General features: G+C 45.0%; 2 protein-coding genes across 3 annotated transcripts in view; one reads left to right on the top strand and one right to left on the bottom strand.

The window, feature by feature from the left end:
- Window positions 1-3: 3 nt before the first annotated feature.
- On the bottom strand, window positions 4-2,610 carry GPR27 (G protein-coupled receptor 27). The gene has a single exon (XM_037905506.2). The coding sequence runs from the start codon at window positions 1,985-1,987 to the stop codon at window positions 842-844; it is 1,146 nt and encodes a 381-aa protein (XP_037761434.1). The 5' UTR covers window positions 1,988-2,610; the 3' UTR covers window positions 4-841.
- A 5,990-nt stretch (window positions 2,611-8,600) lies between these two features.
- Window positions 8,601-14,002, top strand: part of EIF4E3 (eukaryotic translation initiation factor 4E family member 3) — a 58,571-nt gene continuing 53,169 nt past the window's right edge. The window contains exon 1 of one of the 2 annotated variants that reach the window (XM_043551479.1): window positions 8,601-9,029. In XM_043551479.1, the coding sequence (XP_043407414.1) occupies window positions 8,914-9,029 (116 nt within the window). In that variant the 5' untranslated portion in view covers window positions 8,601-8,913. The remainder of the gene's footprint in view (window positions 9,030-14,002) is intronic. The other variant, XM_043551480.1, reaches the window with a different exon arrangement.

Here is a 14,002-nt window from a genome sequence, read left to right as displayed (position 1 = left end):
TAATTTCATAAAGTTTCAGTATTTTATTAAAGAAAACAGTCAAAATGTACAAGTATGTGACCCAGTTTTGTAGATAACTTCCTACAAAATCAGTAAAATATGAATTCAACCTAGTTTAAAAACTGCTATAATTGATCATTTTTAAAGTTGATATTCATTTTAAAATCACATTTCACAAAGAATTCTGAAATATTACCAAATGAGTAGTGCAACAAGAAAATTAAAGTTAGTTCTACACTGTGTTTGCATTTCAGGCAAAAATTACATCACTACTTTCAATACTTAAAATCACTTGAGAATGTCAACCCAACAGCTCCCCAAAGAAACTGAACACTGCTTCTGAACACATTAGGAACTTCCTCTTCTTGACTTCAAAACAAATAATAAAACAACACCCTTTGAGGTCATCAAAAATAACTTTAGTATAAAATTTTGTCTTGGCCTTTATCAAATCTTGAATAAAATTGTTAAGCCTTTATCAAAACAGACAGGAACAGAATTTTATCCATATCAGGTGCAATCACACCTACAAAGGTTAGAAGCAAGACCAGAAACTCGGAGCCCTGTTTTGTTTTTTAAAAACTACACAAAGACAAATAAATAAAACTGCTTCTTACAGCCTAAGGTTTGGGGTATTTTGTTCATGTAAGTGGCCCATAGGCAGCAATCTCTTATGTTTTGAAGATAGCATATGCAGAGTATAGAAAAATAAACAAAATAGCTTCTTACAGCTGAAAGTTTGGGGGCAGGGTGGTGATTTGAATTTCCTCAGAACCAGAACTCGAGTGCATATGCAGAAATATGGAAAATGATCTATTTTTTCATTAAAAGAAAAGCCACCCTAAATCCCAAAGCTCTTGAGATCACAAAGGATGGTGCCCTGGGTGCTCTGTATGCTTTGGCAGCAAGGGAAGTGGGCTCTGAAGCAGACCCTGAGCTCCTTGTTGAAGATGAAGCACAGGATCGGGTTGACTCCAGCCTGAGCGAATGTCATCCACACCGAAGCAGTCAGGTAGACCTGGGGGATGGTGCTGGCCTTGATGAAGACCCGCAGGTAGCAGGCCACAATGTAGGGGGACCAGAGCAGCAGGAAAAGCAGGGTGATCATGTAGAACATCTTGCAGAGCCTCTTCTCCATCTTGAACTCCTCCAGCACCAGCAGCCTCTTGATCTGGCTGTGGGTGGCCTGTCTGATGCCCACCAGTGTGGGCGGGGTGGGGCCCCTGCCAAAGCCAGCCGTCCAGTTGGCAGCAGCTTGGCCGGTGGCTCCCGGCCCGTGGAAGGTCCAGTTCTGGCTGATGGCTGGGACGAGCTGGGCCGGCTTCATCTTGCGGTGGCCGTGGATGAAGAAGAGGAGCTTGACGTAGACCAGGTGGGTGGCGGCGATGACGGCCGCCAGCATGAGCATGAAGCCCAGCGTGTCGTTGGCCTTGACGTAGCGGTGCTCGAAGATGCACTGCTCCTCCTCCCGGATGAACTTGTAGGTGCCCACGTCGAAGACGGGCGGGAAGGCCATGGCCATGGCCAGGGTCCAGACCATGCACACCACGGCCAGGCAGGTCCAGCCCGTCATGCGCTTGGCGTAGAAGCGGTGGTGGGCGATGGCCATGTAGCGGGTCACCCCCACGCAGAAGAGCAGGAAGGCGGCGTGGAAGCAGAAGAGGACGGCCAGGAAGGCCAGCACCTTGCAGCTGAGCGGCCCGTGGGGCCAGGCGCCCGCCCCGCTGCGCACCGACAGCATGACGAAGGGGAAGCAGGCCAGCGAGCGCAGCGCGTCGGCCAGGCACAGGTCCAGCAGCAGGTAGTAGGGGGCGCGGTGCAAGTGCCGGTCCCTCAGGATCAGCCAGGCGAAGAGCACGTTGCCGGCCAGGCTGACGCACAGGATCAAGCCCAGCGTGGCCAGCTTGAGGCCGGAGGCGCTGAGCAGGCCGCCGGGGCTGGGCAGGTGCGGGCTGCTGCTGCTGCTGAGCTCGCTGGCGTTCGCCATCGGTCGGGTGCGGTGTGGGCGCCTCCCCTCCTCCTGGCTTCGCTCGCGGGCTCCGGTCTCAGCGCTCACCGCCCGGCCGGGCTGCCCACGGCGCCCCCCCGGACCCAGGCGGCGGCGGCGGCTGCATCCCTCCCTGCCAGCCCCCGCCCCGCGATGCGCTCCGGCCCCATCACCTCGCTCCGCGATCGGTCCCGGGGCCGGAGAGGCGCCGCGGCTTCAGGCGCAGGCCAGGCTGAGCGGGTGCGGAGCGCGGCTGCGGCGCCCCCATGCCGGCATGCTGCCCCCGCCTCGCCTCCTCCGCCCGCCGGGGCCAGGCACGGGCGGGCCCCCGCCGCTGTCCCTGCTGCAGCGGGGCGGGATCCTCATCGGGGGACATCCAACTTCCGCGGCCTCCTAGCGCCGCCGGGGGCGGGCGGGGGCTGCTGCGGCGGGCGGGGGCGCCTCGGCTCCCGCATGGTGCCGCTGCATGGCCCCGCTCCCTCGTCTTTTGTCCCCTTCCCTTCCCACGGGGCTCTACCTCGCCGCTGGGGCTGGAGGAGGGCGAGAGCGGCCGCTACCTTTTGGGGGCTGGCTCGGGCTCAATTTCCGGCGAGCTGCTTCTCCGGAGCCAAGTTTAGGGGCAGGCTGAGCCTGCGCAGAGGAGCGGGAGCCATGCAAGCCAAGGGACTGGGGGGGGCCTCCCTGCCCGCCCCAGCCGCCGGCGGAGCTGTCCGCTCCCTCGCGCTCTCCTTGCGCCGCCGCCCCCAAATCAGGACAGCGGGGTGGGAGGGGACCCACGCGTGGGGCAAGGCGTTAACGAGGGGGTGAAACGGGCCACGTCTCTTTAGTGGCGCTTATCGCCTGGTGCAGCTGAGTCGTGTCCCGAGTGTGCGTGGGGAGTAAAGGGTTGGCGGGCTTCACCCCGCTGCTTGGACCTTTCTGCGCCCCTCCCTGCCAGCGGATAAATTGTTCGGGGTGGGGGAGGTTATCCCTCCCTGGAGCTCCTTTGCCTTCAGCAGGGACCAGCTGTCATGTAAAATCTCTAGGGAGAAAAGGGGGGAGACGTTTCCCCCCCTATCCACTCACCCACTCACTCTTAAATTCAGAGGCTGTACCCGTCAGCGTGGATTTTACCTCTCCTCCCAAGGGAACATGATCCTTATCCATTACTAATGAGCGCCTGCCTGCCATAACTCAAAGGTGGGGACAGAAAGACCCAGAATGAGGGTTGGGAGACCAAGTGTGAAAAATCGGGACACTTTTTGGGGAGCCAGGTAATAGTTGCTTATATAAGACAAAGTCTCTAATATCAGGATGGGCCCGATAATATTGGGATGTCTGGTCATCCTAAATGAGGGACACTATGGAAAAGAATGGTTCCTGAAATGTAAAGTAGCATGGGGTACATTTGTTTAATATGATAGCTAATACTTTCAGGAACTTTGATTTCATGGCTTCCTGACAGAAATCATTTGCAACATTAAAGAAAGTATACAAATACAATTAATAACCACAGGTCTGGATTCCACAGCCCTGGCACATGTTGATTAGTATCTGACTCCTCAGGTAGCCCCATTGATTTCTCTGGGGCCATGCAAAGAATACGGTACTATTCAATATGTAGGAATGTCAAAATCTGGCCCAAAATAAATAATGTTTGAAATGAAACATAGGTGTAGGGATGCTAATCCCACTGCCCTGGCCAAATTCCAACTGAGGCACCGCCTATCCCCATTCCCAGTAATACAATACTGAGTAGAAAATCCTTCCCCTCTTGGCCTAACAGCTGTGGGCTGTTAATAGCCTCCAGGTCCCACCCCAGACGTAGCTGCATGTCAGAGTGGGGTGAAGTGATCCCTAATGTACATACAGTTTATAAAGTGTCCATTTCAGATGAAAGCATGTCCATGCAAAATATTCTTGAGTTAGCTTTTGCCAGCGTTACACACACGGATTAGTACCTTACTCCATGGATAGCCCGTTGGCTTCAATGGAACCTTTGACAGTGACTGCAGCTCTACCAGAGTAGGGCTGGCAGAATGGGGCCCATCATTATTTATTGGCTGGTAAAAAACAGTGAGATTTATAACAGGTTTGTGTGGCAAACAGGTAAATGGAGGTACAAAATAAAGGCTGTTCCCTAGTAATGGGAGTGAATTCAGAAATCTGGTTCAAGTGCTCTTTGAAAGACTTGGGGCTAAGGTTCTGTTCCTGCACAGGAACTGAGGGACAGGAATGGTGGGCAAAAGTGGCGTTAAAACACCTTGGTGATTGCTGTTTTCACGTCTAGGGTCCTGCTCAGCTCCAGAGTTAAGTTACAGCAACCTTGGAGCCATCCACCAGCTCAGAATAGTCACAGAAAGTTTTCTGTGACAAGGTGGTGAACACACCTTAGATGTGCGTACACTGCTACAACTGAACTGTTAGTGACAATTGATATAAAATGTGTACTAGTTCGGTTAGTGTTGTCTTGGGAAGCCAGTGTAGTCTAGGGCAAGTTGCTGTGCTTCTGTTTCCTCTTCTATTTAGTGTAAGCTTCAGGACTCTCTCTCTCACTTTGTGTTCGTACAGCATCTATCACAGTGAAGCCCTGTTCTCGGATGGGACCTATAGGTTCAACTTTAATATAAATAATTACAACATTATGTAGTTTTATTAATGGCCTCTTGTGAGGGCCTTTGTCAAAGACTTCCTGAAAAGTGTAAACAAATTATAGGAATCAGTTCAGTTTTATTCAGTATTATTTCTTTTTCAGGCTGTCAAAAACCATAGAAAATAGTTAGTCATTCATACCAGCCCAAGAAAATTAAAATATTAGGCTAGACAGAATCTATTTGAATAGAACTTTCTGCCTAATATTTTACTGTTGGGTTTAGTGCCCAGAGGATCAGATTCTGATCTCAGTTACATCACTGTACATTTGGATTAACTCTATTGAAATCCCATGATTGGTGAAACTGAGATTAAGCTCACTAAAAGAAGTGGCCGGGGCAATTTACGCTAATTCATCACATAGATTTTGTTGACCCGTGGGTTTGTTCTGGTTTGTATTTTTATATATTGCTATCATTAGGCAAGCAGAGAAACCCTGATAGCAAAATGCAGATAATTAAGTCTGCGTTTTGCTTACTACCGATACATCCAAGCCGTTTTCAGCTGTTGGGTTTCTCATTTGCACAGAAGTTTTACTGTGCCTATGGGTCGTTTAGTATTCTGCACAGGTTTCAAGGCATTTCTCATATTTGTACAGCAGGCAGTTTACTTGAGTATATGGTGTGCAGTCTCCCCTATAGAGCCTAAATGGTCCTGCATTCCTTGGCTCCAAAGTTAGCAGGAGCAGTGCCTTCCAGGAGGGAGCTAAGGCACTTGATATCCTAATTTTCCACAGTACAACAAAGGGGTAAGCTATTGGACTCTGGCACAACAAAGTGTAGGCTGTCAGGAGATAAACAAAACATTTTCCCAAGTGCAACTACAGGGCTAGGCAGGGGAGTAAGAAGGAGTTAAAACCTCTGGTGTCTGTGCAGGCTACTTGAATCTTGGGTTCAGGGTTAAAGAGTAAATGGATACCGCACACCTGCTAGCCTCTCTCCCCCAGAGCAAGGGGGAGGCAGGAAAGGAATTATGGTTCTCAGAGGAACAATTCCTTCCCTGTGCTGCTCCTGGGATGACACAGCTAAGTGGTGCCCCTTACACAGGGTGAGATGTAAATTCTCAAGCCCAGATTCTTTACCGCACCTCCTGAAAGGCACCGCAGAGAAGGCTCAGCTCGGGGAAGAGGAAACAAAGGTGGCTTTTAAGATATCTTAGCACTGCCTGGTGGCTGCAGGGGCTGACATGGAGTTAGAGCAGCCCTGATGGCTGCTGTCATTTACACCAGCTTCCAAACAATGCCTATGGGTGGCACTGCAGTCCAGAATCCCCATAGTGCTCAGTGATCCTGGAATGAAGCAGGTGGTGGGTAGGGGAGAGACAGGGAAGGAATTGGGTGGGACTTTCTCTTTGGGCAAAATGGAGGGGGAGATTCTGGCCCTCACTGCTACACCCCACTCCAGCGGTGTATAGGGGCTGCAAAGGGGCCACAGAGGGCTGGGGGAGAATTCCATGGTGTAAGAGTCCATACATTACCCTGGTGTTGGGGGTGGATTGTGGGTTGGAGAGAGCATGCCTGTAGCACAGAGCAGTATGGGGAGTCTGGGCTGTAGTGCCATCTGTTGGGGGCTGGTGTGAATTACAGCAGTCATCAGGGCTTAAAAAGCTACCTGTGTCTCCTCTTCTTCTGGGTTTTGCTTTCTGTGCGGTGCCTCTCCACTGGCACAGACTCTGGCCCTGAGAATTTATATCTCATCCTGAGTCACACAGCTGTGTCCTCCCAGGACAGCAGATGATCTGGCTTGATCCTTAATACGTGTCCCAGATATTTCCAGCTTCTTGTCTGGATTAGTTCAGAGAGAAGAATAATTTGTATTCGGGTAGCACCTAGGAATCCGGGATAACTTTACTGGGGAAGTTATCCAGTGCTCTCAGACACTACCGAAATACAAATAATTGGGCAACTGGAGTGACATACTGAAAGAATAAACTCCATCAGAAACTACTCTGAGAGGAAAATATCTAGGACTTGATACATGAAAAGAGCAGCCCAGGCTAGACAGGGATGGTGAAGCTTTTTCCATAATCTAAACCCATCTGATACGGTGGGCAGGATTCAGATTATAGGAGCCTTGTTCATGGACCAGGGCCCCATTGTGCTAGGCGCTATGTAAACACAAAACAAAAAGACAGTCACTGCCCCCAAGGAACTTACAGTCCAAGTATAAGATGAGACAACAGATGAGTATAGATAGATGGGGGAGTATAAGGAAACAACGAGACAGTGTTGATCAGCATGATAGCAGTGGTATCCATGCAAAGGCAGCATAACCGGTGTCAATTTTTTTGGTGGTATGATGGCAAAGAGTTTTAAGGAGGGATTTTGAAGGAGGATAATGAAGTAGCTTTGTGGATGTTTATGGGGAGATCCCCTCAAGGAATAATACTTTGTGACAACTGTAAAACAGAAAGTGACACAACATTGAAGTAATATTGGGACATTACCATGACAATAGTGTAAAGAATTGTAAACCTTGATAGTATTACCTCACTTAAGTGGGTTGCACAGCAAACATACTTCCCTGCTGTAGCCTGTAACGCACAGTGCATTGGCTCCCAAATAGTTAACGAGTAGAGAATAAAATGGTGATTTAAAGCAAAACAAGCTCCTCCCAACATCAGTCCCTAACTCCACTTTCAGGAGTTCCAACTGCCAGGTCACAGAGGTGGCATATTCAGGACTGCCATGACAGTGGAATAGATTAGCGCAGGAAAGCTTTGCAGCCAGTAAAACTAGATTTAAGCATTTTTGGCTTGTCTCTGTTCATAGAAGTATTGCCACACTAGTGCAAAACACGCAAGTTAGACCTGACCAGGAGGTTCTCCCTCAGTGTCTCTGAGATAATGGAGAATGACTGAGTATTATTGAATCCAGCACAATACCCTTCCACCAAGCCACTAAACATGCATATAGTTATGCAGGTCTGGTCCAAAGGTGTTAGAGATGAGCTATCCAATTTTTGAAGGGGTTATCCCTGACAGTTTAATACCTGAGATTTCCATACTGGGGGAGTATATTCTATCCTGACAGGAAAACAGTCTCTGACTTAATGGGTCTATTCCATCTCTAACTACTGAGTTCCTGTAGCTGTTGAATAGAAAAAGAGAGCACAGCTCTGCACTGACACTAATCCTCCTCCACAGCAAGCTGGATGTTTTGAACTAGAACAGCTACTCGCATTTCCCCCCATGTGATTGTGAGTCAGGCTTGGCTTCTCTATTCTTCTCCATAATTGAACAGAAGATTATTTTGACTGGAAATAACCAGACAGACCCAGCTACCAGGACGGTGATTGCTTCCATGCATGCCACTTGCTAAAAGTTCTTTAGCATTCGCGTTCCCTACAACAGACCTTAGCTTTTAAGAGCTCACTTAATGGAGAGGGAAGAAAAGGAGGCGGGAAGAATAGGCATTTGGAATTCAGTTCTATCACTGTCTTTTCTAAGGTTGACATTCTGTGCTGCTGATAACGTGCTGTTCTTTAGAAACTGAGCTTTTGTAGATCAGTTCCTCTGTGACAGAGGACACAGCAGTAGAAAGGCAGGAAATACCAGCACCATGAAGTCTTTCTGTATGAGCTTTTGGTGGCTCTTCCAGACCCTGCCAGACACATGTTGAGAAAGTTGCAAAAAGTAATCGCATGAAAATCTCTAAGGAAACTTCTATGTGCATGCAAGTTTTCTTCCTGCCTCAGTCCACTTTGCCATGTTACCCTCTCTTTGGGCCACAACTTGTCTGATTTGGTAGCATTTTACCCTCCTCGCACATGTGTAACTGACTAATCACTGTGTAAGATAGTGGGGACTCAGGCCCTGTATTTGATTGAAAGAGTGTCTTGATTTTGATGCTGGTCTGGCACCTGCCATATTAAACAGGTGTTGGAAGCCTGCAAGGAAAAGCTAATTGAGCCCTGATCATTATGGCAGATGTGGCTCATTGGCTCACCCTGAGTATAAGGGAGGTAGGCAACACCCCTCCTGGTCAGAGGAGAAAGGGCTGAGTCTGGGGTTTAGCAAGGTGTTTTTATGCTAGTAGAACTGGCTAGTAAGGACTACCTGAACCTCCCAGCAGGTATGTTGGAGCAGTGTAAAGATACTATCTGTTTATAATGACCCACAAGAGGAAATAACTGAAGCTCTCCAGTTCCTTGAACCATAACTCTTTGGCTCCCTCAACATACCAACCCCACAGACTTTGTCAGTAGCAACCTAACTACCTTGAATCAGGGCTATTCTGCCTGTGCGCCTAAAGCCTCAGCTCCTTATTCTGGAGCTAATGAGCTTATGGAGATACGATGGTGCTTAAGCTCCTTAGTCCAGAGATAAGTAGCTTGCTGCACTTAGACGCTCCACCAGCCTCTTGTTCTGAAGCTGTTACGCCTCTCAACTTCAAAATCCCCTCCTTCAGCAGGTGAGGTTATAAATTCTTGTGACTAAATAGATGTGCTATTAATTATCTGCATCCTTCTTTAAGGACTGGATGTCACCTGAGCAGAGAGATGAACATACAGGCTGTGAAATAGGGGGCTGAGAAGGGAAGGAATTCTTGTCCCCCTGTAACAACAATGCATATGGGTAACTGGTGATCTAGTTCTACCTCTGTCCTTCTCCAAACCAGGCCCTTGAGGTGGGGTGCCATAAGCTCCCGTGGAGCTGTATTGTATGGTCTGAAGGAATAGACCCCCTTTGTGAGCTCCCTGAATTTTGTCCTTGGTGTAGCAGGACCCTTTTGACCACTGAATTCAGGGCCCTCCTCACCTGTTGGGAGTCTGAGGGGGAATTTGTCTTTTAGCATATAGCCTTGTGCGTCATGTCCTCTTCCACATTCTTAACTTTGTCAAACCTTTTCCATATTCAGACTTAGCAAAACGTGTTCTCTCTGCAGAAAGGTCCATTTAGAGACCATGGGCTGAACCTGTTAATATTGAAGTAAATGGTAAAATACCCATTGATTGGAATAGAAACAGAAAGCAAGTGTGTTACCATAATCTTTGAGATATTGCTGTTAAAAGCAAGTGGACACCGTAATTTTATCATGTGAAAAGGGCTTTTTTTTTTTTTTTTTTTTAATGGCTCAGAAGGTTTTGCTCAAGCTTTCCGCGAAAACAAATTCACTTCTCAGCAGGGACAAAGCATGGAAGGGTTCAGAGAACCCTTTTGAAACGTTATGAGCACATGGTAGGAAACCAGGTTAAAATGGAAGTTGTTTTACAACACTGAATATATAGCTTGACTTTTCTTTTGGATACTGTAGTAATAATTATTTGTTTAAAAATGTAAGATGTGCTTCTTATCATTCTATTTGTACAGCACATAATATGGTCCTGATTGGGATCTCTAGGTATTACTATAATATCTGACCTAAATTTCCATAATTAAAACATAGAATCATGTTTTACCAAAATAGGAAACACTAATTATTCCTTCATCTGCCACCAGAAAGAATCACCACAAACTTCCACACACGGGAGAATTAGCTAAAAAAGGGAAACCTCAACAAAGTCTTTTTTTTTTTCCAGAGGGAATGAGTACACAAGTCTTCAGCAATATAGTAAGGACCCAATTCTCCACCCACTTCTTACTAAGCTTAATGCCTACTACAATGAATAGTCTTATTTAAATCAATGGGGTGACTCCTGGCAGTAATTGCTACTCTTTGTGGGTGCAGGATTTTAGAAATAAAAACATTTCTAATTGGCTAGTCAAAGCTCCTTTATTTTATTCTGTGTTTTGCCTTATTTTAGCTTAAAAATAAGTGAGCCCAGTTCTGACTAGCTGCACTAGTATAACTGAGAAGAGAATTTGGAACACACCCCATGTGTCTTTTAAATTTTGAAGTCACTTGCTCTCCGTGGAATACCTGTAGATTTGATCTCCTAATTGAATTATTTGGCATGACAGCAGTAATAATGGAGTTGTACGTTGTCACTAGGTTATAATGCGGCATATCACAAATAAGAATCTTTAACCACTACAATTGCTTGGGTATTATTCCACCTAATAATAATTACTTAAATATATTTATACGGTGTTTTTGTGGTACTGATAAATTTTGCTTTTCCAGTGATACAGAAAGTGCTCTGGTAAGAGTTTCACAACATAATTGTTTAGATAAAAGCTTAATGCTTTCTACTGATAATCCTGTTGTCATAAAGAAGAAATGCTTTCAGACATCAGTCTTCTTACGGGCATTAATTTCTATATTCCTATTGATTTCAGAATTCAGAAAGCGTTTTGGGAATCTCTTCAAATTAAAACTTTAATATTTTCATTTTAAACCATCAAAGGGCTGAGAGTTTATTTGTACTTCTTCAAAATTGCTACACTTCTCTCATTCACTCTCAAGTTATAAGATCATTTAACTTGAACAAATAATAATACCTGAAATCTGATATTACTGTTAGACTATACTTTGTATATTAGGCTTCAAGTGATTTATGAATGATAACTGTGAACAAGCTGGGTTTAGAAAGTCTCATGTGGCCTATGTGCCTGAGTAAAAGAAAGCAAGACACTGCCCTGCACCTCCCATACATCCTTTACATCATTGGACAGGCTACCCAGATCTTGAGTCAAGATGCTTGGAACAAATGGAACGGGAGGGGTGAGAAATGGGTAAATTTTCAGGCACAAGCTACACTAATATAAGATTTATACCAATACTAGAGAGTGCACATTCAACAGTCACACCAGTTTAATTAAACTGACTTAAGTTAAATTGGTGCAGCTTCTGTGTTCAAACAAGACCTAAGCCAGTGGGCTAGCATCGGCTGCTATAGGCTATGACCCCCTGGAGAAAAGAAGAAATAAGGAAAGAACTGGGACTCAAGAGGTGTATGTCTGAGCTAGGGTGCCTCCAGAGACTACGTCTGGGATGGTGCAGTTTGCTCAGGACTGTGCCTAGGGTAGAATCTCGCCCTTATTGCTTTCATGTATGGGGGGTTAAGTAAACCTATCCAGCACTTTTTATATTTAAACGACTACTCCAACATTATCTCATTTAAAAAAAAAATTATGCTATGAAAACAGTGCAGAAAAAGGGTATCTCATTTTTATGAGTGTTCATAGGTCTGTACTGAGCTTTTGTGGGCTACTAACTAAGGCTTTTAAAACATTTTTATCATGCTATATTATTATTTTAGCTTTTAAGACTGCCTAATGAAAGGGAATCTATTATTTTAATAGCTCACTCTCTGGTAAGAGGTCTTACTCACTTACTGAAGTAAGTAGAACTTGAAATGTCAGCTAGAAATTGACAGGAAGGCTGTGACATGTAATGGAGACGAGTGAAGTCCGTAACCAAAATTTGAGCGGAGTTTAAATGTCAAAATGCCCCAGAACTCCCAGATGCCCATTCGGGTTGTCAGACATAATGGATTGCTTTCTTTGTTCTCTTACCCATGTTTTAAGCCCTTGTGTACTGGGACTTTTTATTTTTATTCTTGGTTCTCACATTCTGTCTAAGTAGGTTCAATTTGACGGGAGTATTTGGAACAGAAGTTCCACTTCAGGATGACCCAGAGGCCAGAGCTGTGTCAGAATAAGGGGGGGAAGCTCTTTAAAATAGCCAGCATAAAATTTGCAAACACATGGGTAAAAATAAGGAGAGGCAGCTTGTTCAGTGCCGTAGAAAACAGGGTACTTTAATCTTTCAGAATATTATTTTTAATGGTTGAGAGTCTTATGTATTAATCCTGCAGTCCTCACTCATGTGAGAGAATGGGACTTCTGTGGTGAGTGAGTGCTGTGGGAACGGACCTAAATAGATTTATGATTTTTTGTTTGCCCTTTAAATGTTGTAGTTAGATTTAAAAAGGGGAGGATCAAGTACGCCCAATAAGTAAAATCCATCCCTCAAGTGAGGGTGCATGCCATTTAAAACCTTCCATACCATTTAACGCCCATTTAAGCTTCACCTTAAGGGCTTACATGGTGGAAAGGGACATTGAGACTGGGGTGAGTTGAGTCCTGTGAGCAGAATTTGGCTCACCAAGTTCAATAAGGCACCCAAGATCTGATACTGCTCCCATAGAAGAAAATGGGAGTTTGACATTGACTTCAGTCGGAGCAGGATTGAACTCCCTGATGACTGAGTCCTAGCATGCAATGCTCCATTTTATGTTGATTGATGTGCCAAATCCATTTCTGTAATACGATAAGCACTTAAATAAGTTTTATCTGGCTGTTGATGGTATTGAGAGTCACAAAACTATTTCAAACAAGCTGGAAATAAAGCATTACCATATTGGTGAAACAGAATTACTATTAAAATCCAAGTTTTCATGGAATCTGTCGCGTTGCCAGGATACTAACAACCATTAGTATTCTTTTTTGTTTGAATAGATTCATTCTAATATACAAACAATATGTTAATAGGACCTTTAATATTTAATAGGAGGCTATGGTCCTGTTTTTATCTCATTTACAGTATGATTTCAATGACGTTAACCCCAATTTACATCGACACAATTGAGCAAAATTTGACCCATTTGATTTAGCCTCACCTTTTTATGTGAAGAAAAAATGTTTGCACCGAAGTCTGTGTTTCATAAGGTAGAATCTTGATCTGAACTAAGGAACACACTTTGTTTGAACTCTGTAGTTTTTATTTTTTAAATTTATAATTTTTTTAAAAAATCTGCATGTTTCAGTTACATCCATGAAGATAGTCTGCCTCTGGGGGCTAACTTACACAGAGGTCCATGGCTTTGCTTTCTTATTGTATTGTATTTCTTAAGTATATTGGTGTAGCCTAGGGGATGGAAGTTGCTGACTTTGGTATAGAAGATTGTTGGCTGAATCATCAAACAGATTCTAGCTCATAATCTGCAAAAGATGAGAATAGACTCCACCATATCTTTTCTTTTCCTTTTTCATATTCTTCCCTTTACTGTGGAATCTTGTTTAGTTCTTCACTATTTAAGTTACGGATGCTGCTCCCAAACTTTGCCGTTCCCAGGTCAAATCCACTCTAGCACACAAATTGAAATGTTTTGCCCGTTGTGTAGGATCTCTCTCCTGCATATTGTTCCCTTCAGCTATGAATCATACTACATACAACATGAAAAGATTTCCATCTTTATGCTGACACCAGCTCAGGAGCTGTCAGTTGCAGTGCCAACAGCATTTCTCCAAAAAAAAAAAGTCAAATCTTTGCTCCAACGGAGGACACCAGTAACAAAATAAAGAACACATATTTGGGAAGATGCATATAATAAGTGAAGCATATTACAGATATTTCTTGGCAACATGAGACAAAGGAAAGATGCTTGGAGGGTCTTTTTCTTTATACCTGGTTTAAGGCACTATTCTAACCAATCCTGGTTTTAAGGCACTATTCGGATCAAATTTTTTTCTTTGCATTTCTGCATGTGAAATTCCTGC

Source organism: Chelonia mydas, chromosome 7 (genome assembly GCF_015237465.2).
Source record: "Chelonia mydas isolate rCheMyd1 chromosome 7, rCheMyd1.pri.v2, whole genome shotgun sequence".
Taxonomy (NCBI): domain Eukaryota; kingdom Metazoa; phylum Chordata; order Testudines; family Cheloniidae; genus Chelonia; species Chelonia mydas.
The sequence above is the reverse complement of the archived record's forward strand: the minus strand, read 5'-3'. Positions and strand labels throughout refer to the sequence as shown.

Coding starts and splice junctions, on each gene's coding strand:
- GPR27 (XM_037905506.2), bottom strand. CDS start 1,987: ATGGCGAACGCCAGCGAGCTCAGCAGCAGCAGCAGCCCGCACCTGCCC.